General features: G+C 40.3%; 1 protein-coding gene across 1 annotated transcript in view; it reads right to left on the bottom strand.

Moving 5' to 3' along the window:
- LOC126253395 (uncharacterized) overlaps positions 1 to 25,389 on the bottom strand; it is a 164,141-nt gene that overhangs the window by 126,493 nt on the left and 12,259 nt on the right. Inside the window, exon 2 of the mRNA XM_049954737.1 lies at positions 24,704 to 24,784. Coding sequence (XP_049810694.1) covers positions 24,704 to 24,784 — 81 coding nt within the window. The remainder of the gene's footprint in view (positions 1 to 24,703; positions 24,785 to 25,389) is intronic.

The raw sequence follows: 25,389 nt of genomic DNA, 5'->3' as shown, positions 1-25,389 counted from the left end.
GGGTTAAGTAGTTCTAAGGCTAGCGGACTGATGGCCTCAGATGTTGAGTCCCATAGTACTCAGACCCATTTGAACCATTTTCTAATCTGTTAGCAAGTATCCGTGTTGAGAACTAAGTTGACAGTTGTCTGTGATTTTGGCTTTAAGTCAAAATTTTTTGTGCGAATTGTGCCTGAACAGCGGCACGGTGGTGAGGTAGGCGGTGCAGCATTAGACTGCGTAGTTATCGCCAGATGACTGGTAGCAGCTCCTTTATAATTAGTCTCAATGTCCTGGTACAGTCACAGATGCACTTATCAGGCAGGACATTATTATCACCGAGCTACTATGGATATAAACCGGTCCAGGCGATAGCCGCGTCACATGGCGAGGAATGGCTGCTAGTCAGGCATGCAGTATCAGTGAGCGAGCTGTCCGTGTGTAGAATGGGGAAGGTACGCGATGTAGCTGAGTTTGAAAGATGAGAGACAGTGATATCCCGGGGGCTTGGTACGAGCATTTCGGAAATGGTGAGCATCTGCAACACATGGAGAAACCCAGGTGAAACCATTACCAGACGTCCTCGGGTTCGGCGACCGCCCCCAATTACGAATACTGAACGTTGTATGCTGGACAGACAGGTAAAACACGGCAGACGGCGAACTGTGGCGGACTTAACATCAGACTTTAATGCTGGGCAAAGAAAGGATTGTCTGAACACACAGCGCACCGAACACTCCTAACGATGGGCCCCGCAGCCGACGACCCATGCATGTGCCAATGTTAAAACCACGACAACGGCAACTACGACTGAAATGGGCACATGACGATCGGCACTGGACATTGGCACAGTAGCAGAGCGTAGCATGGTCTGATGAACCGCGATATCTCCATCATCATGCCGGTAAGAGGACGCAAGAAAAAAAAAATGATCGTATGGCATTGTGGGTCGGGAGGCCTCATTCGGGGGAGTTCGGCCGCCGTATTGCAAGTCCTTTTTAGGTGACGCCACATCGGCGACTTGGGAGTCAATGATGATGAAAAACACACAACACCCAGTCCCCTGCCGCGAATCGATCCCGGGCCCCCTGCGTGGCAGGCGGTAAAGCTGCCGGTACGCTACGGAGGAGGACGTAAATCCGTCGTCTTCCAAGGGAACAGCTCCTTGACACCTGCACTGTGGGACGGAGACAAGCTGGCGGCGAAACTCACGTGGGCGTCCATGGGTCAAGAGGAGCTTGTACAAGGCACCACTTCGCCCTAGGACCATCGTACACCGGTTGGAGACCACGTTCAACTCTTTGCGATTGCAGTGGCATTTTTCAACAAGATAATGCGCCTTGTCACAAGACCAGGTATGTGCTGGAGTGGTTCGAGGAACACGGAGGCGAATTGCAGCTGATTTGATGGCCCACCATCTCACCAAACCTGAACCTGATCGAACACATCTGGGATGTGATTGCACGTGGCCTCAGGGCTCATCACCCCCTCCCCAGAATTTATGGTAATTACGTGAATTGTGTGTGCTGGAGTGATGGCAACTACCTGCAGCGACCTACCAATGTGTCACTGCTTCCATTCCACTGTTATCCGTGCCAGAGGTCGACATACCGGCTATTAGGTAGGTGGTGATAACGTTATGGCTGATAGTCATGCAAATATGCACGCTAATTATTTGTTCTCGTACTAATGTTAGGAGGCAGCAATACCATGTGTCACGTACATCGTAATTGTTTTAAGAGTTGAAATAACGCAACACTGTCATATAGTAAATGCAATAAGAACAGAAAATCGTGCAATTGCAAGTCCATAGTGCGGTCGAGGCTGACTAGGTCCTAATAATGCTCATATAACTGCGACGGAGTCCGGGACGAATCGGCAGGCATTATCTTTCAAGGACACGCTTAGATTACATTCCTATTTTGTTCTGTGATTAATCACAGAATTCATTGTGATGTCACGAAAATATGTTGGTCGTCACCAAGCGAAGCGTCTTTGCATGGTCAAAAGTACTACTATTGTTATTACGTCACATGCATATGAATCGGAGTATTCGCAGAAGTATTTGCTGACACGGCCTCTAACGTGTATAGGTGCCTCCACCTGTCACGGATGTTGCGTATTGTCATTCACATGTAGGGTGGCGCAGTTTCGTTTTTGAATAAACACTTTACCCGCAAGACAAACCCATGGGAACATATACTGCCGTGGATAACACTGTGTGGAGAATTTTTCCAACTCAACACCTGCTCGATATGTCGACCATTTTAATTCCTGACGTACTACACGAATATTGGTGTTAGCTATAACCTTACGGCACATGTCTTCCGTGATTTCAACGCAAACTTGAAGAACGAGACACCTGAATTCCTTTAAACATGTGGACGTTTCGGGAATATTGTTTTGTACGTCCAAAGAAGGAAGGTTCAAATGGCTCTAAGCACTATGGGACTTAACATCAGAGGTCATCAGTCCCTTAGAACTTAGAACTACTAAAACCTAACTAACCTAAGGACATGACACACATCCATGCCCATGGCAGGATTCGAACCTGCGACCGTAGCAGCAACGGCCGGCAAAGAAGGAAGACGCTTGGATTGAGGCCCGGGTTATAGAGGGAAACGGGAGGGCAAAATTGTCCGTCCGTGAAACGACCTGGAAGTCTGAGTGAAACGACCCACACATCGAACCGCTCGTATAAGAAATCCCACACAGTGTTTGCAGTATGTGACCTTGCTCCATCTTGCATGAACCACTGCGTGTTGGAGGGCAACGTAGTAGCAAGAAACTGTGGAACGAAGTTATTTCGGAGTGTGCTCAGAAACGTGCATTTTTCACAGTTTTTTTCAAACAGAAAAGGTTCAATAAAACCTTGACTGGAAATTGCGAACCGCACTGCAATTCTCGGAGCAGGATGTCGTCGTTCGTGAAGCATTTGCGAAGTTTCATTAGCCCACACGCGTACATTTTATTTATTTCCCACACCTTACAAATGAAATTGCACCTAGTATTAAAACCAAATGTTGCTGAGAGTTTGCTCCCTGTCCTCCGCCAAACGGGCAAACGGTAGTCTCTGCCGCTTGTGCTCTGCACTGAGCTTCTGGCAGACGTCATCTTTAAAACTGGAGCTCACTTTTAAGAATCCGTTGAACGGAGCGTCTGGATATGCCCCAGTTGCACTGTTGCCTTCCTGCACGATTTGCCGGGGCTTCTCCTCTCTATAGCAACTCGTACCGCCCCAGTATTTTCCGGTGAGCAAACAGGCTTCTGCCGAGGTCGCTTCGCTTCCATTATTGACCTTTCCCATACAAACTGATCGTATAGCCTATGAATTCTGTTGAAAGGAGCCGACCGAGTGTAATACCGATGTTGAAAGCGCCTCAGATTCGCAATAGTATTTTCAATATCGTGAAAAGTAACACAACTACCGAGTGCCACTGCGTTGTTAGTCCTCCATTGTCGACCACGTTGTAAACATTAGTACCGTAGCGACGGTATCGTGAATTATACATTTCGTAACTCATTCATTTCTCCAAGCTCTACTGCTACTGCTGTTAAGATGCTCATCGGGGTATGTAGTGCGACTCACAAACTGCGTACCAAACAAATGGCGACACATACTGTACACCACCATGTAAGTAGCGTTCTTTCCTAGATTAAGATATCAAAACCGTACTACTGGTCTTTAAAATAGCAACACCAGGGAGGGCAGAAAATATATTAATTTTATTTATTTTGCTCATACAACATAGCAGGAAGAACACATAATTAGGAGGTTTGTTGGCGATTTTGAGATGCGAAATTCAGTGCACAGAGTTCCCATCTCTGGCAGCAACAGTAGCTCTATCACTGCTAGTACTAATCTTGGATGGCAGTCACGGACACGTCACGTCATGCCGCTTCAACTCTATGTCAGAGTTCATAAAACATAGTGACTGGAGAGTTATGGCGTGCTAGTACCGTGACAATCCACGACAAGAGGTTTCCAGCTGGTGAGACATTTGGCGAACGTGCTGGCCGAGATGATAGTGGAATACACCTGAGTATCATGGTAGGTCAGGACGACTCGGGCAACATACCATCTTGCGTTATCTTCTAGAAATCTGACGTCTCAAAATTTTCGAGAGATAGTGCACGGTCATTGATTAACCTTAACGCGTCACAAATGTAACGGCTGCTGTCTCAATTACTGGCTTTGCGAACTAGTGTTATGTATCTAATGGCGACCCACACCAACACTCCATGAGCTGCATTCGTTTGATGGTAATACAGAAAGTTTGGTTTTCCTCGGAGGCTATATATAAGGACGTGCCTGTACATCGTGATGCTGGACATTGAACCAGGTCTCACCCAAAAAGACCACGTGGTACCACTCTTGTGTTCAGTGTTTGCCCGCATCTCGTGGTCGTGCGGTAGCGTTCTCGCTTCCCACGCCCGGGTTCCCGGGTTCGATTCCCGGCGGGGTCAGGGATTTTCTCTGCCTCGTGATGGCTGGGTGTTGTGTGCTGTCCTTAGGTTAGTTAGGTTTAAGTAGTTCTAAGTTCTAGGGGACTTATGACCACAGCAGTTGAGTCCCATAGTGCTCAGAGCCATTTGAACCATTTTGTTCAGTGTTTTCATTGGGAGCCTCTATCTACTGCCGAGTGAACGAAAGCTGCAGCAATTGTTGTTCCATATAACGTCGCACAGTCTATGTGGTTGCTTGTTTTGCTACAAACAAGCACACTGTGTGACTGTTGTTATGTGATGTGGCAGTACAATCCTGCATGGCTGAGAAAACAGTTGGCCTATCCTCTCGGGCGCTAGTCATGTGGTGCTGATGAGGTACCACACTTGCACAACAGTAGTGCTGTACCCTCCAACGTGAACAGCAACATCGCAGAGCGGTAAACCGCAATCTTGGTAGACCACGATACTCCGCTGTCGAATTTCGACACATACTGGTAAACGTTCAACCTTTTTTCCGAAGTTATAACATGGTCATGTCATACATAATCATGTGATCTCTAAAGGAGAAAGCCACCGAGCAGTATTTTCTTGCTTACAGAATGTAGATGGCGTTACTCCTGCCTACTTTATTTATATCGTTGTGCTGAAATGCTAAGCTTTTGCATTTTCAAGTATGCCATTCACTTCAAACTTGTTTGACATTAGTAGCGTGTCGCCTTATTGGTGAAGCAATTTTAATGGCCAGCAGTCTACAAAGGGAAAAAGACTGTCGTTTCACAAAATAATTTGATATGATGAAGATTTGGGAAAGTCCCATTCATGGTGGTGTAGAAGGAACAGGGTACATTCTCTAACAAGTTGAAACATCAGTAAAGTGCTTTGTGAGTTTGGGTAAGTGCGCGAATTGCTGTTGTCCAGACCGAATGACTGATCCTCCTTTGGCCTAAGACAAGAAATACCTGCTAGACACTGTCATTCTACTCTACAGAATAATAAAAGACAATTTCTTTTTTTAGGATTTCGTTAACAACTAAGTATGCATCCCTACAGAACCAGCGAGGTTGGAACCTCATAATCTGTATTGTTTTTGTCGACAACATTTCTACTTCAGGTGGATGGCGGAGAATGAACTTGCCGTCTCAACAGTAACTGTCATATAGAGTACAAGCCTACTGCGCACTCACTGACAACTCCCCTCTTAGACATGGTGGTAATAACATGTGTTCAGTTGTCCATTTTCATTTATACTGCACAATCCATCTTATGGTGTGTAGCGAAGGGTACTTTGTACAGTACTTTTATTCCATGTACCTTCTTCCAATTGACAATGGCGTGCAGGACAACGATTGTTCGGAAGCCTCTGTTTGAATCTGAAACTATTTAATTATTTTTCTTCATGGTCATTTCGCGAGATACACGTAAAGGAAAGCAATATACAGTGGTGTGCAAAACATAAGGACGAAAGTCACTTCCACAGGATGTGTCATTGCTAACTAACAAAGCTCACTGAAACTTAGACCATACGTAGGAATATCTGCTACAGTATGGTACGGAAGGTAATCAAAAGAAATGCGCAAAGTGGCGAATAGAAATGACACATTTAATTCCAAGATAATAATTACACTCAAGTCACCACAATATGTGATGGTCTCCTGGACGTTAAAAAAGGCGGGAAATAGTTTTTAGTAGGTGATCACCACGGATGGCAATGCATGCTCCGCAACACGCTCTCATGCTGGCCACTATTTTAGGAAGTAGTTCTTGCCGTAGGGCGCCCCATTCATCCATCAGCATGGCTGCCAACTGCTGGAAGTTCGGAGGCGCCATGTGGACTTGCTGCAGTACGTTTCCACAGCGCACCCCACATGTGTTTCAGCTCTTAGAATACGATGAAATTCGGCGAGCGGACTGCCTGCCCAACATATGATCGAACACACATGGGATGTGTCGGAACCACATATGGCAGCACATCCAAATGCATCAACGACCATCCAGTAGTTTCAACGGTAGAATACTCTAGCACAAGAACTCCTTCCCGACTTTGTGGCTAGCTTCAGAGCACAAGTAGTTATGGTGGATGGGTTCTAGAGCAAAGTGTGTCACTGATGACGTCATCGATTGAGTCATGGGATCTCCACACTTCCTCTATAGCCCCATCTGACAAAGGTCAATTGCACTGTGTATAAACTGAAGGGGGAAATCGAAACGTTGGGAGGAAATTCAAATTTCGGAGAGAAATTTAAGAAAAAAGGCCGAATTGCATTAGTATGCTACCTGTGGAAGCAGGGTTGTTCCATTAAGTATAAATGAGCAGAAACTGCAAGACAGAGCATTGTGAAGCTCAATGAGCAGGAAACTGAGACAGGTTCTAAGACATCACATGCGATCTCAGACTTTATGGGCTATTTACCACAGTGTAGAATTCTTGTATACTGCCCCAGAGCTTGTAACCTCCCCACACGAAAATATTAATTAAATAATGAACCAAGTGTAACCTCCCCACAGAAAAATAATAATGAAAATGGTGAACCATGAACCAAGTGTAACCTCCCCACAGAAAAATAATAATTAAATGAATTTGTTAATATTGTAACCTCAGAACCAAATTGGCTCCCATTTATAATCTGTGTGCGGAAATGCATTCACATTTAATGTTCCCACAAAATTCTTTTCTCATTTTATGTTAAGTTCGAAACAGAAAAATTCGTAAACACAAAAATAATAAAAAAAAAATTAGTAACCTGGCAAATTTTATGAGGACAGCAGCGCTGCCCTTCGGCCCTGTATTCGGAATAAAAAAAAGGAAAAATTCTTACCTTAATAAAAACTGCAAATATATCTGCTCTTACATAATAATTTTCGACACAGCTTCGTGCAATGCTGGCGTATTTTTTTTTTTTTTTTTTGATTCTTGGAAGGAATGATCATGCATTGTAAATATACTTTAATTTGAAATGAATGCTTTTCTTTAAAATAGTTACTTTATATTATACAAATTATTATTGGGGCATTTTTTTAAAGAAATTAAATGAAAATTAATATACATTACTATATATGCGCAAGGCTGCTTCTTTACCTTCTACAACAATACTCACCCTCCAGAGTCCTGACCAGAGTACACTGCCGACACGCGCACGCACGCGCCGACTACTGCTTACTAGCACGGACAGAAGACTAAAGCCGACTGACGACTAAAGCCGACAGACGCCGACTCGCGACAAGCAACAACTAACTACCTACTAGTCTCTGGTCAGAGACAGAGACTCTGCCATGCCTCGCCCATCGCTGGCAACGCATACGTTTTACACAACCCTCCACTGGGGGGGGGGGGGGGGGGGCAAAAATTTTGCAGCGATGGTGAGTCAATTGGACTTGCCATGAGCAACAAATTTTTCTTAATTAACTAACTTTACAATCACAGAATATATACATATATATATATATATATATATATATATATATATATATATATATATATGTGTGTGTGCAGAACATGAAATAAAATATAGTGCACATGCACTGAGTACAGAACATTCAGGCAATGACAAAATGTATACTGAATGAGTAGAAATCATATTAACAAATGACATAAAGTGCACACGCACTGTAAAACTCTTTAGCTTTTTTACAACAAATAAACATATCAAGGAGTGTAATAAAGTGCACACGCACTGTAGAAGTCTTTAGCATTTTTACATAACATATCATGGAGTGAAATAAAGTGCACACGCACTGTATAAGTCTTTAGCATATTTAGGACAACTGATCTTGTTAACAAATGAAATGAAGTGCACACGCACTGTATATGTCTATATCATTTTACAAGAATTTATACGCATTGTATAAGTGTTTACCATTTTACAAGAACTAGGAAAGGAGTGGGAAGGATTGCATCATGGTTGTAGCACATTAGGTTGTACGCAGCTGCACTGAAAGTCCATATCTTTCTACAGAAGCCCAACACCAAGTGAGACAATCTGAAGTTCTTTTCTTTGAAGTATTAATCAGTGTAGCCAAGACACTGAAATGTCGTAGTAATATTCCATGTTATCATTTTGGTAGTACATTAGGTACACCAAACAGTGCGACCATAATAACATCTCCATCGCTCAAGGTGGTGGACAACAGTGCAAAAACCAAATATAGTGCTCCATGATCATGAGGATAGACAGGACAAACGGATATTGCAGTAATTTCTGGTAATTAGGTCAGAAGGTGAAGGACATTAAGTCACATACTAGTCTTCATTGAGAATTACACTAGTCTAACAACTGATTTGAGTAATTGGTGGCACTCATCGCCCAGTTACTGAACATTACTGTACCATGTATGAAGTATTACAGAATAATGTTCATAAATTATCTGTTTACAGGGAACATTGGCACTCATTGGCCAGTTACAAACCATCAGAAGTCACCATTCGAAACAGGAGCTAATTAATGGCATAGTATTAACATAATTCACTTAATTATAGTAATCATTGGCACTCATTGGCCAGTTACAAAACGTATAGCAAGTATTGAGTAGTACAAAACCTTTTTCATCATTCAAGTGACATACGACATATTTAAATAAATTATTGGCACTCATTGGCGAGTTACAAACCATCAGAAGTCATCATTCAAAACAGGAGCTAATGAATGGCACAGTATTAACGTAATTCACTTAGTTATAGTAATCATTGGCACTCATTGGCCAGTTACAAGACATATAGCAAGTATTGAATAGTACAAAACATTTTTCATCATTCAAGTGACATGTGACATATTTAAAATAATTATTGGCACTCATTGGCCAGTTACAAAGTATTCTTATATTTTTATAAAACCTTATTCAGTATTATTCAGAAGTTATCATTCAAAATGAGAGTCAATTATTGGCATAGCATTTATAGAGTATAACAAAATATTATTTACAGAAATTATGGGCATAGTATTTATGCATTATTACAAAGCATCATTCAGTATTACTCAGAACTGATCACTCCAGTGACATAGGACATATTGAAAATGTAACATACTGTAACTATTATTCAAGGTCTGTGACTAGAAAACATTATTCAGTATTACTCAGAATTCATCATTCAAATGACATATTACTCAGAACTGATCATTCCAGTGACATAGAACATATTGAAAATGTAACATACTGTAACTATTATTCAACGTCTGTGACTAGAAACATTACTCAGAATTACTCAGAACTCTCTTTTTTGTGCTAGCAATGCATTGCGTTGAGATCGATAATTAATTACTGGGGCATAACAATATTTGCTTTTGAGTTATTGCTGCAAATGAAGATGTGTAACGTCATTCGTCATGAGTCAGCTGTAGCAAGGTTATTTATTTATTTATTTATTTATTTATTTATTTAACCTGGCAAGATTAGGGCCATCAGGCCCTCTCTTACATCTAACCAGGCATTCTACTTATTTTACATTCATATGTTTTAGTAGGCATGTTAAACTACATCTAGTACAAAAAGTGAAATAAACAATTAGAAACGTACACCTGGAAAAATACATACATATAGAGTTTATATTCTTAGATCATAAGTACTGTTATAATTAGACATTATTGAAGAGACAGATTTTAGATAGGAGTGCTGGCAGCAGGGAGTATGAGGGAGACTCATGGTGACGGGAGAGAAGAATAGAGAGACATGATGAAACATAATTAAGGAAATATAAATGAAAAGAAGATTGCGTGGCTAATAGAGATAGATGAAGAGGAAGGCATCTCAGGAGCAAGATAGGAGACGCTAGCGTTGCTATTTGACAGATGAGAGGATTGCCCTTGTACATTAATTTTGTGGAGAACTTTATGAGGATGATAGTAGGAAATGCTTCAACTTCTTCTTAAAAGCAGCAGGAGATTGAATTTTGCGCAAGGTAAGGGGCATTTTGTTCCAGAGGCGAACAGCGGCAACTGAGAAGGAGTTTGCAAAAGTTTTTGTTTTGTGGGTGGGCACAGTTAGGACACCAAATAAGAGTGACCTCGTGTTTCTATTATGATGGCATGACAGGTTTTTAATCTCTGAAGCAAGGTACTGGGGTGCTTGCGCGACGAGGAGTCGGTGAAGTAGACATAGAGTGTGGTAGTCACGCAATTTGTCTAGCTGCAGCCACCCTAGCTCGGAGTATGATGCACTAACATGATCATATCGGCTAATGTTGCAGGTGTAACGCACACAGGCATTCATGGTTAGCTCTAGCCGTCTTTTGTTTTCACTACTCATGCCTTGTTGAATCACATCACAATAGTGGAGGTTCGGTAGAACGAGTGCTTGCACGAGCTGGCGTTTCAAGTCCTGTGGAAATATGTTCCGAAACTTTTTGAGAGCATAGAGACAAGCAGACGTCTTTCGGTACACTGCGACTGTATTCTCCGCCCAGTTGAGATGCTCATCCAAAGTTACACCCAAGTTCTTCACTGTTTTCTGATATGGTATTGGAGTACCGTCGAGCAGAATAGGAGGTAGCCGTACGCGGAAATCTGAACTTAATAATTTCTGATGGGCTATTAAGATTACTTGCGTCTTTTTTGCATTTAGTTTAAGCCCCAGGTTTTTCGCCCATGTCACTACTGAAGTCAGATCATCATTCATCTGAGCGATTGCAGTGCTTACATCTTCAGGTCTGACGCTTAGGTAGAGCTGGAGGTCGTCGGCATAGAAATGATATTTACAGGCGGACAGAACCGACGAAATATCTTTGACATATAAAGAAAACAAAAGTGGTCCTAAGACTGATCCTTGTGGCACTCCCGAGGAAACATGTTTCCAGGAAGATTTTTCATTTACGCAGACAACACATTGCTGTCTGTCTTTTAAGTAGCTTTCAAACCATCTCATTGCACTATCAGAGAAATTAAGCTGATGCATTTTTCTGAGCAATATGTCAAAGTTAACAGTGTCAAAAGCTTTGCTGAAGTCCAGTAGCGTCAATATTGTTGCCTTTCGATTGTCGATGGCATATTTCAGGTCATCAGTTACTTTAATTAGAGCAGTGTTTGTGTTGTGATGTTTACGGAAACCGGATTGAAATTTGTCATATAGGCTGAATTCATGCAAGTGTTCAGTGATTTGGTCATGAACAATATATTCAAGTGCTTTGGAAACAGCAGGCAGTATGCTAATTGGTCGGTAATCACTAGGCAGTTGCGGGTTTTCGATCTTAGGGATGGGTCGAATTATGCTTCTTTTCCATGCAGTGGGGTATATTCCGTTCACGAGGGAAAAATTAAATATGTCAGTTAAGACAGGTACTAAGATATCGGCAACATTCTTAATCATGGTTATACCGATACTGTCGTTGCCTATTGCATCAGAAGAGATTCTCATTATTGCTTTTCTTGCCGTATTTGTTGTTACATGTTTTAGATGGAAAGTATCGTTGTTAGTTATCCTGTTTGGGGATTCTTGTGGATGGTAATTATCAGCCGTGCTGGTATTCAGAGGTGCAGAGAAGAATTCATTTAATTCGTTAGCTGACACATGAAAAGTAGTTTCCGATTTTGCCTTTCCGACCCCCAAGCTACGGAGATTCTTCCATAGAGTCGTGGGCGTCAGATCGCTGCATACAAGGGAGCGAGCGTGCCTGATTTTAGCATTGCGAATGCATTGTTTCACTGTGTTCCGTAGCTTTCTATATTCTTAGAAACGCTCGGGTTACGGATCAGCCTTGAAACGCCTGTGGGCAGCATCCCTATTAGTCATCATTTGACGTAATTCAGCTGTCAGCCATGGAGCAGGAGATTTTCTTACACGGATTGTGCGCACAGGTGCATGTTTGTCATAGAGGGCAGTGAGTTTATCACCAAGTTCATTAATTTTGCCGTCGATTGTAGGTTTTCGGATTATTTGATGCCATGAGATTTCTGAGCAATCGGCTGTTAGAGCGTCAAGGTCAATACGTTTCATGTTCCTACAAGTTATGTAACGCGATTTGATCCTTGGGGGCTGCACAGAGTAGGCCAGGAATATTACATCATGTGCTGAGAGGCCAGGGGCCGATGTTTGACCAACATCTCTTACTTTGTCAGTCTGTTTCGTTGCGATTACGTCAGTAAGAGTATGACTGATGTGTAGGTTGTAATGGAAGAATGTTCATGCTATTGCAACTAAACAGTCTCCTTAGGTTTATTGCGGAGGGAGTGTCTCTTAGCAGGTCTATGTTCAAGTCACCCATTACGATGACATGTTCGTATTGACACTGAAGTGAATGTAATTCCGACTGGAAGGAACTCATTGACCTTATTTTTGGCGGCTTGGACACGACGCCAGTCAAGAATTTCCGACTTTGTATATTTATTTCAATGAACATGAATTCAGTCTCTTTTTCTTCAGCAGGATTTGACTTACATAAGACTTTCGCATTGAGATCTGTTCGTATACACGCGCCGACCCCGCCACCTCGCTTTTTTGAACTGTCTGCCCTAAGAAATGTGTACCCTGGGAGATGAAAAGATGCAGAGGATATGTGTGGTTTCAACCACGTTTCGGATAAGAGGATTACGTGGTAGTTTAGTTGGTTGAAGAGGAGGCTAAGTTCTTCGTAATGTGCAGGTAAAGACTGGATGTTGCAGTGAGCTGCTAAAAGCTCTGAGGCATTCCGCTGAGCAGCCTGGAGTAGGGTGGCAGACTGGTTTGTTCCTTTGTTAGGCACTACCTGCCGCGAGGGGCACTGGCCGCTGCTTCCGCCAAGTGACATAACACAGGAGTGTCCGAGATTTTGCGCGCCCTGTTTGTGACACCGCGAATTCCGAAAGAAAGGCGACTGCAAGAGATTTCCTGAGGTTGCGGGAGCATAGAAAATGGATTAGTGGTATTCGGTGCAAGGAGAATATGACCAAAATAGTGACGGCTGTGTGTCACTGTGTATCCTCTGTCGTAAGAGGAGAAATGTAATTAGCGTATTTGAAACAGCTTAAGGTGGAAATAAGGGAAAGGGGAGTGATTTAAGAGGCCGATGCTGCCAGCAGAGAGACGTGAGCTTAATAATTAATAGATTATCGTAGGAAGCTAGAATTAAATTGAAATTTACTAAAGTGATACTGGTAGTGATTATCGTAGGAAGCTACAATTAGATTGAAATTTGCTAAAGTGATACTGATAGTGATTTTTGTTATGAACAATTTAAACTGAAGAGATGGGTGATTAATGAACTAAAGAAGAGACTAATAATTGCAATAGAACTATTTCAGAACGGAAGAGAATAAACTGAGAAAATGAAAAAAGTATTAGCAGTAACTAAAATTAAGTAATGGTTAGAGCTACAGACACAAAAAAATAGTGAAAAGTTAATACAGTTACAAAAACAATTTGTTGAAGGTACAAATATGGGTATAATTAAAAAATTAATACAATTACAATACTATATCTGAGTATAGGACTGTTATGAAACAAATAGAGTATATGTGATCACATTTATGAATGACACAGGTTTAATGTCCAACTGCTTATAGCACATTAATTTCATGAATAATTTCTCCTGCAAAAAATACAAAATGGATTATTAAACTGAAAGAAGAAACGCATATTATGCTGAAAAGTAGTGAACTTTGAATTAACAGGTAGTGAAATGTGTATAAAATATATATGTTCTCTAGCTATCCTTTCTAAAACCTTCAGTCATCATACCATGCGACATAAGACATACTGCCAAAACGAACTGCAACAAATACTTAAATAACTACATAACAAAAATACATAAACTTCAACATTATCCTCATCTGCAAAGAAAAACTTCATCACCTCCAAAGAAAAGCTGCATAATTCATATCACTATAACTCCATTATTATCATCATCTGTAAAGAAAAACTTCATTATCCATAGTAGCATACTCTTCATCACTATTCATCATCATTCATTATCATCTGCAAAAAAGTCACTTCATTATTCATTATACAACTATTCCTTATTTCTAGCATATTTCATCACTAAAACTAAGATGTGTAGTTCTGTCTGACAGCCTGCATCAATCGCCTCGTATTCTGAAAGAAAAAATTAGTTAAGACTGCTATTCTACGATGTGTATAGTATATTCTTGTTAATGCTTGTTAATTCTGATCCATTTACTCTTCGTGACGAGGTATTGCATCTTCTTTCGTTCATTCCGAAGGTGAAACTCCCATTTCTGTTTAATTTATTTCTTCTACACGTTATTTCTTTCTGAAAATGATGAACAATGATTAATGTCTTGCATTTAAATCATATACCCATTAAATAAAAACTGGTTTGTAGTAACATAATTGAGCATACAGCATAGCATGACAGAAAACGTAATATGTCAAAAACATAGACAGTGTGCAGGTGCAAAAATGTACACAGTGTATCACAATGTAGCAGCAAAAAAAAAAGTGTAAAATAGTCACGATGTTGAGATATCATAAGGCAAAAATGTTAAAGTCAACTGGTGTTTGTTATATCTTAAATATTTGATAGAGCATACAAACAAAACAGGAAAACAATCATACATACATAAAAAATGGAAAATATGCACGGTTTGATATATAACGACAAGAAAAGTGACCCTCTTTGTGTTCAGCTTGTATGTTGTGTAGTTAATAGAGGCGAGAATTGAAGACTTTAATGGAGAGGTAATTTAATAAAAGTAATATGTCACTAGATAGAATTGCATAATTATTCATAAGACATAAGTTTATCTGGAAAAATGTGCACGGTCTGATGTGTAACGACAAGAAGAGCGACCTGCTAACCTTACATCGCCGGGCACTTGCAAAAAAAAAAAAAAAAAAAAAAAAAAAACTGTAATCATCAGTAAGTAGTCACATAAATATAATTGTATAAGTGGTCAAAAAATGTGTAAGTTCATCTGGAAAAATATGCACGGTCTGATGTGTAACGACAAGAAGAGCGACCTGCTAACCTTACCTTGCTGGGCACTTGCCAAGAAAAAATACGATAATCATCAGTAAGTGTTCATGTGAAAATAATTGCATAAGTGGTCATAAAAAATTAGGAAATGGCATTACAGTGTGATAAATCATAACGTATGTTCATTCAATAAAGGGTTTGATGTTGGAGACGTGGTGGTTCCCTTTGGTTTTTCTGGTTCTCAAAGTTTCGACGTGTACTACACTGGGGTGAGGAATGCTGCGAATTCGATATGGACCTGCGTATAGAAGCTCAAATTTACTGCATCTACTCTTTCCTCTGTTGGATAAATAGTGTGTACGTACTAATATCTTCTGTCCAATGTGAAAGTCACGGCGTATACAAACCTGTTTTTGCTGTCTTCTCCGGCGCTCTGCGGCACGTTTGATGTTGTTCAGCGCAATGTCATATTCCATGGTGTCGTAGTCGACGAAATGTAGGAAAGGTTACTAATTCTTTAATTTTGTTAGGTGGTTCAACATTTTTCAGTATAACAGACGGAGATAGCATAGTAGATTCATTTGGTATGGAATTAATTACATCCTGGAATGAGAGTATGTACGTGTCCCAATCAATATGTTTTATATGGCAGTATATTCTACACAGTTTACCAATTTCTTTCATTAATCGTTCACAAGGGTTCGAAGAAGCATGGTACCTGGATATATAGATCGGAGAAATGTTTCTAGCTCGTAACATACGTGTCCATATAGCAGATCGAAACTGTGATCCATTGTCGGAAATTACTTTCAACACATTCCCTACATGAAATAGAAAATGTTTTACAAATGCTTTCGAAACAGTTTTAGCAGTAGCTTTGCGTAACGGAGTGAAGGTAACAAATTTTGAAGTGAGTTCAACAGCGACAAAGATGTAGCAAAAATCTTTAATAGTTCTGGGAATCTGACCAAAAATGTCTACAGCGGCCATGTGTCTCAATTTAACAGGTACAATGGGATTTAATGGAGGAATATGTGAAGTTGTGTCTGATTTAGCTTTCTGGCAGATTTTACATGACGCTAAAACTCGTCGAATGCGTTTCTCCATGTTGGTAAAATAACAGTTCTGTCTCAGTATAAGAAAACATTTTCTGGCTCCGTAATGTGCGTAACTTAAATGAGTATACCAGATTAATTTGTTAACAAGTTCGTCAGGAATGAATAATAACCAATTGTTGCTGTCAGGATGAGAGCGGCGAAACAGAATGTCATTGCGTACAGTGTAATGGTTTCTAATGGTAACATTATTCCTATCTTGCCAAAGATAGATAGATGCCAATTTCTTTCCACACGTTGTCTTTACTCTGCTCTTGTGCTATATCTTGTAATGACGACGAAATGAAATTTTCAAGTGCAACTTGTTGAATGTACATGACGCTGAAATTTGCTTTGCAGAAGTTGGTTGCCATGTCTTGCTGATTATTGCTAAGAGAACGGGATAGTGCGTCTGCTACAATATTTTGTGTGCTGGGAATGTGAACAATTGTAAAATTAAATTCTTGTAAATAAAGTTTCCATCTGCTTAATCTGTCGTGTGTAAATTTAGCCGAAAGTAAAAACTGTATCGCTCTATGGTCTGTATAAACGGTGGTATGTCTTCCATAAAGAAAATGCCGATACCTCGTAAAAGCCCATACAACACACAATGTTTCAAGCTCTGTAACAGAATAATTACGTTCAGCAGGTGACAGAATGCGACTCGCAAAGGCTATGTTTTTAATTACTGTAGTCCCATCTTCTTCAATTTCCTGAAAAATGTGTACGCCTAAAGCGGTGTTAGAACTGTCGGTGGCAATGGAAAAATTTCTAGTAAGATCTGGGTGCGATTAAAGTGGTGCATTCAACAAAGCATGTTTCAGGTTCATAAATTCAGAATGTGCTTGCTTATCCCAAAACCAAATAATGTTTTTACCTGTCAATTGACATAATCTAGGGGTGTCTAAAGCAGAGTAATGAATAAATTTACGAAAATAGTTAATTAAATCCAAAAAGCTGCGTAGTTGTTTCTTCGTCGTAGGAACAGTAATGTCACGTAAAGCCTGAAGTTTTTTCGGGTCAGGCGCAATGCCTTCTGCTGAGATTACATGTAAAAGAAATTTTATAGAAGTTTTGCCAAAGTGCGATTTACTCAGATTAACTGTGAGTCCTTGTGCACGAAAAGTTCGTAACAGTTGTTCAAGAATCAGATCGTGTTCAGACCAGTTAGCTTCTACAATAAGAATGTCGTCTACTTACGTTGTGATAATGTCTTTCATGCAAACGTGTGTCGGATTACGTCAAAAGTAATAACATTTTCGTGAACAAGATTCTCCGTGTCAAAAGTATTGCTTGCGTTACTGGAAGATGCAACCTGTACTGTATTTAGTCAAATTCTATCTGACGTGCTATATTTTCGGGAGGATGCTATAGCATTTCAACTATTTGTACTGTTCTGTTATTTCTTCCTGACGTATTACGTTCGGGATGATATCTACTGTCTCGTTCATTCATGATAATATGTTGTTGAGGATGATTCTGCTGCTGATAAGACCGACTGTTATTAAACGTACGCTGAAAAATGTGCTCATTATTTTGACATCTGTCATGATAGTCATTTCCATACGGTGCATTGCGATAGGAATTGAAATAGTGTGTTTTCTGTACGTACTGATTTCCTTGTTGCTGTGCGTTACTATTTGTTGGAGCTGATTCTATACGTGCACGCGGCGAAACATTAAAACTTGGTAGACCTTGCAGATTACAATGTTGGTTGGGTATGCTAACCGGATGACTTTGATGCTGTTGTTGTTGTTGTGGTCTTCAGTCCTGAGACTGGTTTGATGCAGCTCTCCATGCTACTCTATCCTGTGCAAGCTTCTTCATCTCCCAGTACCTACTGCAACCTACGTCCTTCTGAATCTGCTTAGTGTATTGATCTCTTGGTCTTCCTCTACGATTTTTACCCTCCACGCTGCCCTCCAATGCTAAATTTGTGATCCCTTGATGCCTCAAAACATGTCCTACCAACCGATCCCTTCTTGTAGTCAAGTTGTGTCACAAACTTCTCTTCTCCCCAATCCTATTCAATACCTCCTTATTAGTTATGTGATCTACCCACCTTATCTTCAGCATTCTTCTGTAGCACCACATTTCGAAAGCTTCTATTCTCTTCTTGTCCAAACTGGTTATCGTCCATGTTTCACTTCCATACATGGCTACACTCCATACAAATACTTTCAGAAACGACTTCCTGACACTTAAATCTATACTAGATGTTAACAAATTTCTCTTCTTCAGAAACGATTTCCTTGCCATTGCCAGTCTACATTTTATATCCTCTCTACTTCGACCATCATCAGTTATTTTACTACCTAAATAGCAAAACTCCTTTACTACTTTAAGTGCCTCATTTCCTAATCTAATACCCTCAGCATCACCCGATTTAATTTGACTACATTCCATTATCCTCGTTTTGCTTTTGTTGATGTTCATCTTATATCCTCCTTTCAAGACACTGTCCATTCCGTTTAGTTGCTCTTCCAAGTCCTTTGCTGTCTCTGACAGAATTACAATGTCATCGGCGAACCTCAAAGTTTTTACTTCTTCTCCATGAATTTTAATACCTACTCCGAATTTTTCTTTTGTTTCCTTTACTGCTTGCTCAATATACAGATTGAATAACATCGGGGAGAGGCTACAACCCTGTCTCACTCCTTTCCCAACCAATGCTTCCCTTTCATGCCCCTCGACTCTTATAACTGCCATCTGGTTTCTGTACAAATTGTAAATAGCCTTTCGCTCCTTGTATTTTACCCCTGCCACCTTTAGAATTTGAAAGAGGGTATTCCAGTTAAAGTTGTCAAAAGCTTTCTCTAAGTCTACAAATGCTAGAAACGTAGGTTTGCCTTTTCTTGATCTTTCTTCTAAAATAAGTCATAAGGTTAGTATTGTCTCACGTGTTCCAACATTTCTACGGAATCCAAACTGATCTTCCCCGAGGTCCACTTCTACCAGTTTTTCCATTCGTCTGTAAAGAATTCGTGTTAGTATTTTGCAGCTGTGACTTATTAAACTGATAGTTCGGTAATTTTCACATCTGTCAACACCTGCTTTCTTTGGTATTGGAATTATTATATTCTTCTTGAAGTCTGTGGGTATTTCGACTGTCTCATACATCTTGCTCACCAGATGGTAGAGTTTTGTCATGACTGGCTCTCCCAAGGCCATCAGTAGTTCTAATGCAATGTTGTCTACTCCCAGGGTCTTGTTCGACTCAGGTCTTTCAGTGCTCTGTCAAACTCTTCACACAGTATCTTATCTCCCATTTCATCTTCATCTACATCCTCTTCCATTTCCATAATATTGTCCTAAAGTACATCGCCCTCGTATAAACCCTCTGTATACTCCTTGCACCTTTCTGCCTTCCCTTCTTTGCTTAGAACTGGGTTGCCATCTGAGCTCTTGATATTCATACAAGTGGTTCTCTTCTCTCCAAAGGTCTCTTTAATTTTCCTGTAGGCAGTATCTATCTTACCCCTAGTGAGACAAGCCTCTACATCCTTACATTTGTCCTCTAGCCATCCCTGCTTAGCCATTTTGCACTTCCTGTCGATCTCATTTTTGAGACGTTTGTATTCCTTTTTGCCTGCTTCATTTACTGCATTTTTATATTTTCTCCTTTCATCAATTAAATTCAATATTTCTTCTGTTACCCAAGGATTTATATTAGCCCTCGTCTTTTTACCTACTTGGTCCTCTGCTGCCTTCACTACTTCATCCCTCAGAGCTACCCATTCTTCTTCTACTGTATTTCTTTCCCCCATTCCTGTCAATTGTTCCCTTATGCTCTCCCTGAAACTCTCTACAACCTCTGGTTCTTCAGTTTATCCAGGTCCCATCTCCTTAAATTCCCAACTTTTTGCAGTTTCTTCAGTTTCAATCTGCAGTTCATAACCAATAGATTGTGGTCAGAATCCACATCTGCCCCTGGAAATGTCTTACAATATAAAACCTGGTTCCTAAATCTCTGTCTTACCATTATATAATCTATCTGATACCTTTTAGTATTCTTCCAGGTATACAACCTTCGTTATGATTCTTGAACCAAGTGTTAGCTATGAGTAAGTTATGCTCTGTGCAAAATTCTACAAGGCGGCTTCCTCTTTCATTTCTTCCCCCCAATCCATATTCACCTACTATGTTTCCTTCTCTCCCTTTTCCTACTGACGAATTCCAGTCACCCATGACTATTAAATTTTCGTCTCCCTTCACTACCTGAATAATTTCTTTTATCTCGTCATACATTTCATCAATTTCTTCATCATCTGCAGAGCTAGTTGGCATATAAACTTGTGCTACTGTAGTAGGCATGGGCTTTGTGTCTATCTTGGCCCCAATAATGCGTTCACTATGCTGTTTGTAGTAGCTAACCCGCACTCCTATTTTTTTTTTTCATTATTAAACCTACTCCTGCATTACCCCTATTTGATTTTGTATTTATAACCCTGTAATCACCTGACCAAAAGTCTTGTTCCTCCTGCCACCGAACTTCACTAATTCCCACTATATCTAACTTTAACCTATCCATTTCCCTTTTTAAATTTTCTAACCTACCTGCCCGATTAAGGGATCTGACATTCCATGCTCCGATCAGTAGAATGCCAGTTTTCTTTCTCCTGATAACGACGTCCTCTTGAGTAGTCCCCGCCCGGAGATCCGAATGGGGGACTATTTTACCTTCGGAATATTTTACCCAAGAGGACGCCATCATCATTTAATCATACAGTAAAGCTGCATGTCCTCAGGAAAAATTACGGCTGTAGTTTCCCCTTGCTTTCAGCCGTTCGCAGTACCAGCACAGCAAGGCCGTTTTGGTTAATGTTACAAGGCCAGATAAGTCAATCATCCAGACTGTTGCCCCTGCAACTACTGAAAAGGCTGCTGCCCCTCTTCAGGACCCACATGTTTGTCTGGCCTCTCAACAGATACCCCTCCGTTGTGGTTGCACCTACGGTACGGCTATCTGTATCGCTGAGGCACGCAAGCCTCCCCACCAACAGCAAGGTCCATGGTTCATGGGGGAACTTTGATGCTGTTGCGGTGAAAAACGTCTATTGTTACCAAAATGTGGTTCCTATTGCTGATAATTTTGACGATTGCTGAAAATGCTGTACATACTGATTAAAATTTTATCTGTTATTAAAATTACGGCGATTGTTGTCATTTCGGGAGTGTCTAAAGAGTACTGTCACTTTCGGTAAAACTTGTCTTTCGGGTTTTCTTTACTCATTCTTAATCCTAGATAGAGCGATAGTTAAAGAGCTATTCAGATAGATATAAAGGCTAGAAGAAGAGAAGGCAGCAGTGCAGAAAACTAAAGATGAAACAGCACTACTACGGCTCGGGGCCCTGTGCACGCTACGGCACATACTCATTAAAGCGTAATGAATCCCCTGAGGTCATTACGCGCTGCAAATAAATTTTAGCTTTTGCGTTACAGGCAATGGCGGTGAAAATTCAAAAGCAAATTGTTGTATCCATGCCGAAGCTAGTTTCTGCATTACAGGCCAAGCTGGTGAAAGAACAAAAATAAATCGACGTATCCAGTTCAAGGCGTGTAACTGTGCTCTGTCATTTTCAAATACCTTAGGTTTTCTTACGGATAAAATTTGCTCATAATCAACGTTATCGTCTCTGGATGTGTGAACAGGTTCAGGATTGAATGAGAATCTGTTTGTCTGTGTCACTTCGGATTCTAAGTCGTGTGGTCTCTGTAACTTACTTAAATTATACTGGCTGTGTGACTGTGACAAATGTTCGGAATGTGCCGTATGCTGTGACGTGTTATTGACTGAAATATTTTTCATTTCTGTTACTTTAATACGTTCCTCAATTTGGCTGTTCTGTTGTTCACATTTCTTATCGACTTCCGTATCCAGAGTGTGTGAAAGTTCTGGTGACTTTAAATTAAACTCGTCGCGTATCTGTGTTGCGTTTTCTGAACATTGTTCAGTGACTGCATTAATTTCGTCTCTATGTGATTCTGTTGTGGCTGCATGTGTATTACTTAATTCTTGTGCAACAGATCCAGTTTTTTCACTATTGTTTGTAGCACAAGTCTTAGTATCCTCACGTAATTGTTTAGTATCTTCACGTTGCACGGTAACGGCTGTAATCAGTTCACTAAGTTGTTTGTTCTGTTCGTTAAGGTTGTCGTGTTTTTCATTCGACAGTTTGAAACTTTCATTAAGTTGTTTGATCGACCTGTCATATTTTTCATTGAGTTGTTTGCACGATTCATTAAGTTTGTCGTATTTTTCATTAACTTGTTTGAAACTGTTGTTTAGTTCTTCACTGAATTGTTTTAAATTTTCATTACATTGTTTGTACGATTCATTAATTTGTAGCAATAATGCCATAATTTGATCCAAGCCAATATCACCTACTCTACTCTCTGTACTGTTTGATGGCATACCTGCAATTGTCACGTTTTTTGGAACCATTTGGTTATTCTGTAATTCTTGAAAAGGTTTGCCAATCGAATGTGCACTGTTGGTCACTAAATCGGAATCAAATAAATCTGTCGTACTTTGAGTACACTGTTCATTTTCGTTAGAAAAATTTATCTGTTCACAATTCAAATTTTGCAAACCGGGTGTGTTAAACTGGGCAGCGTTCATTGTAACAGAACGTCCCGCGTCATCAATTGTCGTTAAATTAATAGAGGACACAATTGAATTGGTTTGCTCATCATTAGTAATGATTTCATTACTAGTGGCCGGTAGGCACTGATTGTCTACAATTAGGGGATTATCATCATTACACTGAGTGTCGCAAGTATTATCGGTCAAATTAGTAGAGTCGGCTATTTCACTCATTACAAATCGCGATGTACTGTTAACAGTTTTTGGCGGCATTTTTCACAAATCAAAATTAATCACAAATAAAACAAGGACAATGCAAAATGCAACAAACACAATTACAACAAAGAGCAACAAATTGCCGATGATCTGTGAAGGAAAGAGTGACAAATTAGTAAATGCGTTGCGCCAGATGCAAACTACATTTAAGTAAATAAGAGCAGATATATGACTACTTCTCAGAAGATTCACAAAGAAATACGATCCTGGCCGGATGTCGCCAAGTGTAACCTCCCCACACGAAAATATTAATTAAATAATGAACCAAGTGTAACCTCCCCACAGAAAAATAATAATGAAAATGATGAACCATGAACCAAGTGTAACCTCCCCACAGAAAAATAATAATTAAATGACTTTGTTAATATTGTAACCTCAGAACAAAATTGGCTCCCATTTATAATCTGTGTGCGGAAATGCATTCACATTTAATGTTCCCACAAAATTCTTTTCTCATTTTATGTTAAGTTCGAAACAGAAAAATTCGTAAACACAAAAATAATAAAAAAATTAGTAACCTGGTAAATTTTATGAGGACAGCAGCGCTGCCCTTCGGCCCTGTATTCTGAATAAAACAAAGGAAAAATTCTTACCTTAATAAAAACTGCAAATATATCTGCTCTTACATAATAATTTTCGACACAGCTTCGTGCAATGCTGGCGTATATTTTTTTTTTGATTCTTGGAAGAAATGATCATGCATTGGAAATATTCTTTAAATTGAAATGAATGCCTTTCTTTAAAAAAGTTACTTTATATTATACAAATTATTATTGGGGCATTTTTTTTTAAAGAAATTAAATGAAAATTAATATACATTACTAGATATGCGCAAGGCTGCTTCTTTACCTTCTACAACAATACTCATCCTCCAGAGTCCTGACCAGAGTACACTGCCGACACGCGCACGCACGCGCCGACTACTGCTTACTAGCACGGACAGAAGACTAAAGCCGACTGACGACTAAAGCCGACAGACGCCGACTCGCGACAAGCAACAACTAACTACCTACTATTCTCTGGTCAGAGACTCTGCCATGCCTCGCCCATCGCCGGCAACGCATACGTCTTGCAAGCTAGAATACTGTCCCTGGCTCTATGACATCACAAGCTAACACTTGGAATACTGGTGCAGCATTAACATGACGTCAGAATCCAAGACTAGCACTGGCTCTGCAGTAGCCCGCTACGAGCCGAGTCGCCCTGGAACAGTGCTACCACTTTACGCCATTTCAGAGATAAACTGTACACATACTGCCAATTCGGTAATCTAATGCGAAATGGACTATGGGAGCTCCCTATCTCACCGATAGTATGGTGTTTGACAGCAGTGCAGCCACAGCCTGCATAACTCGAGTTAAAATGATGGAAAACATGAAACATGCAGGAACCACATTTGAGCTTTAACCCAAATGACAGAGAGTTAGAATTCACAGATATTGAAATTACCTATAAAATAAATAAAAAATCTAGAGACACACATCCATCTTCGTGGTGGTGGTGGTGGTGGTGGTGGTGATGGTGGTGGTCGTGGCGGCGGCGGCGGCGCTGCTGATGCAGACCTGTATGGAGGATGTGAAACAGAGAAAAAAGTTTTGAGATACTATGCTTATAAACTCTCACAAAAATTTGCGTGCAGGAACAGGTGCTTGTTATTTACATATAGGAATGCAACCAGCCATCACAGAACTTTTTTCTTTTCTTTATTGAATTTCAATTCCCCATCAGAATGGGCTGACAGCAGCATATGCGCTGCTCTTCAGCCAAAAGACAATAATTATACAACAGAAGACATTTAAAATTACCAAGGAGAAAATATTGCGGACAGAACTATAAAAAAGGGGAACATAGTGGATGAGGACAGACAAAAAGGGGGCGACTGTAAAATGGAGCCGGCCAGTGTGGCCGTTCTAGGCGGTTCAGTCTGGAACCGCATGGCCGCTACTGCCTTAGGTTAGTTAGGTTTAAGTAGTTCTAAGTTCTAGGGGACTGATGACCACAGATGTTAAGTCCCATAGTGCTCAGAGCCATTTGAACCATTTTTTGTAAAATGGAGACAAAAACCTTAAAAATTATTGAGCACAAAAATTCATATACAGGAATAATGAAAAGAACACAAGGCGAAGTATGACCGGAGCATAAAAGTATCGACAGATGGTGTGACACA

This window comes from Schistocerca nitens, chromosome 1, assembly GCF_023898315.1.
Source record: "Schistocerca nitens isolate TAMUIC-IGC-003100 chromosome 1, iqSchNite1.1, whole genome shotgun sequence".
NCBI classification, from domain to species: domain Eukaryota; kingdom Metazoa; phylum Arthropoda; class Insecta; order Orthoptera; family Acrididae; genus Schistocerca; species Schistocerca nitens.
This window is presented reverse-complemented; position numbering and strand designations above follow the sequence as displayed.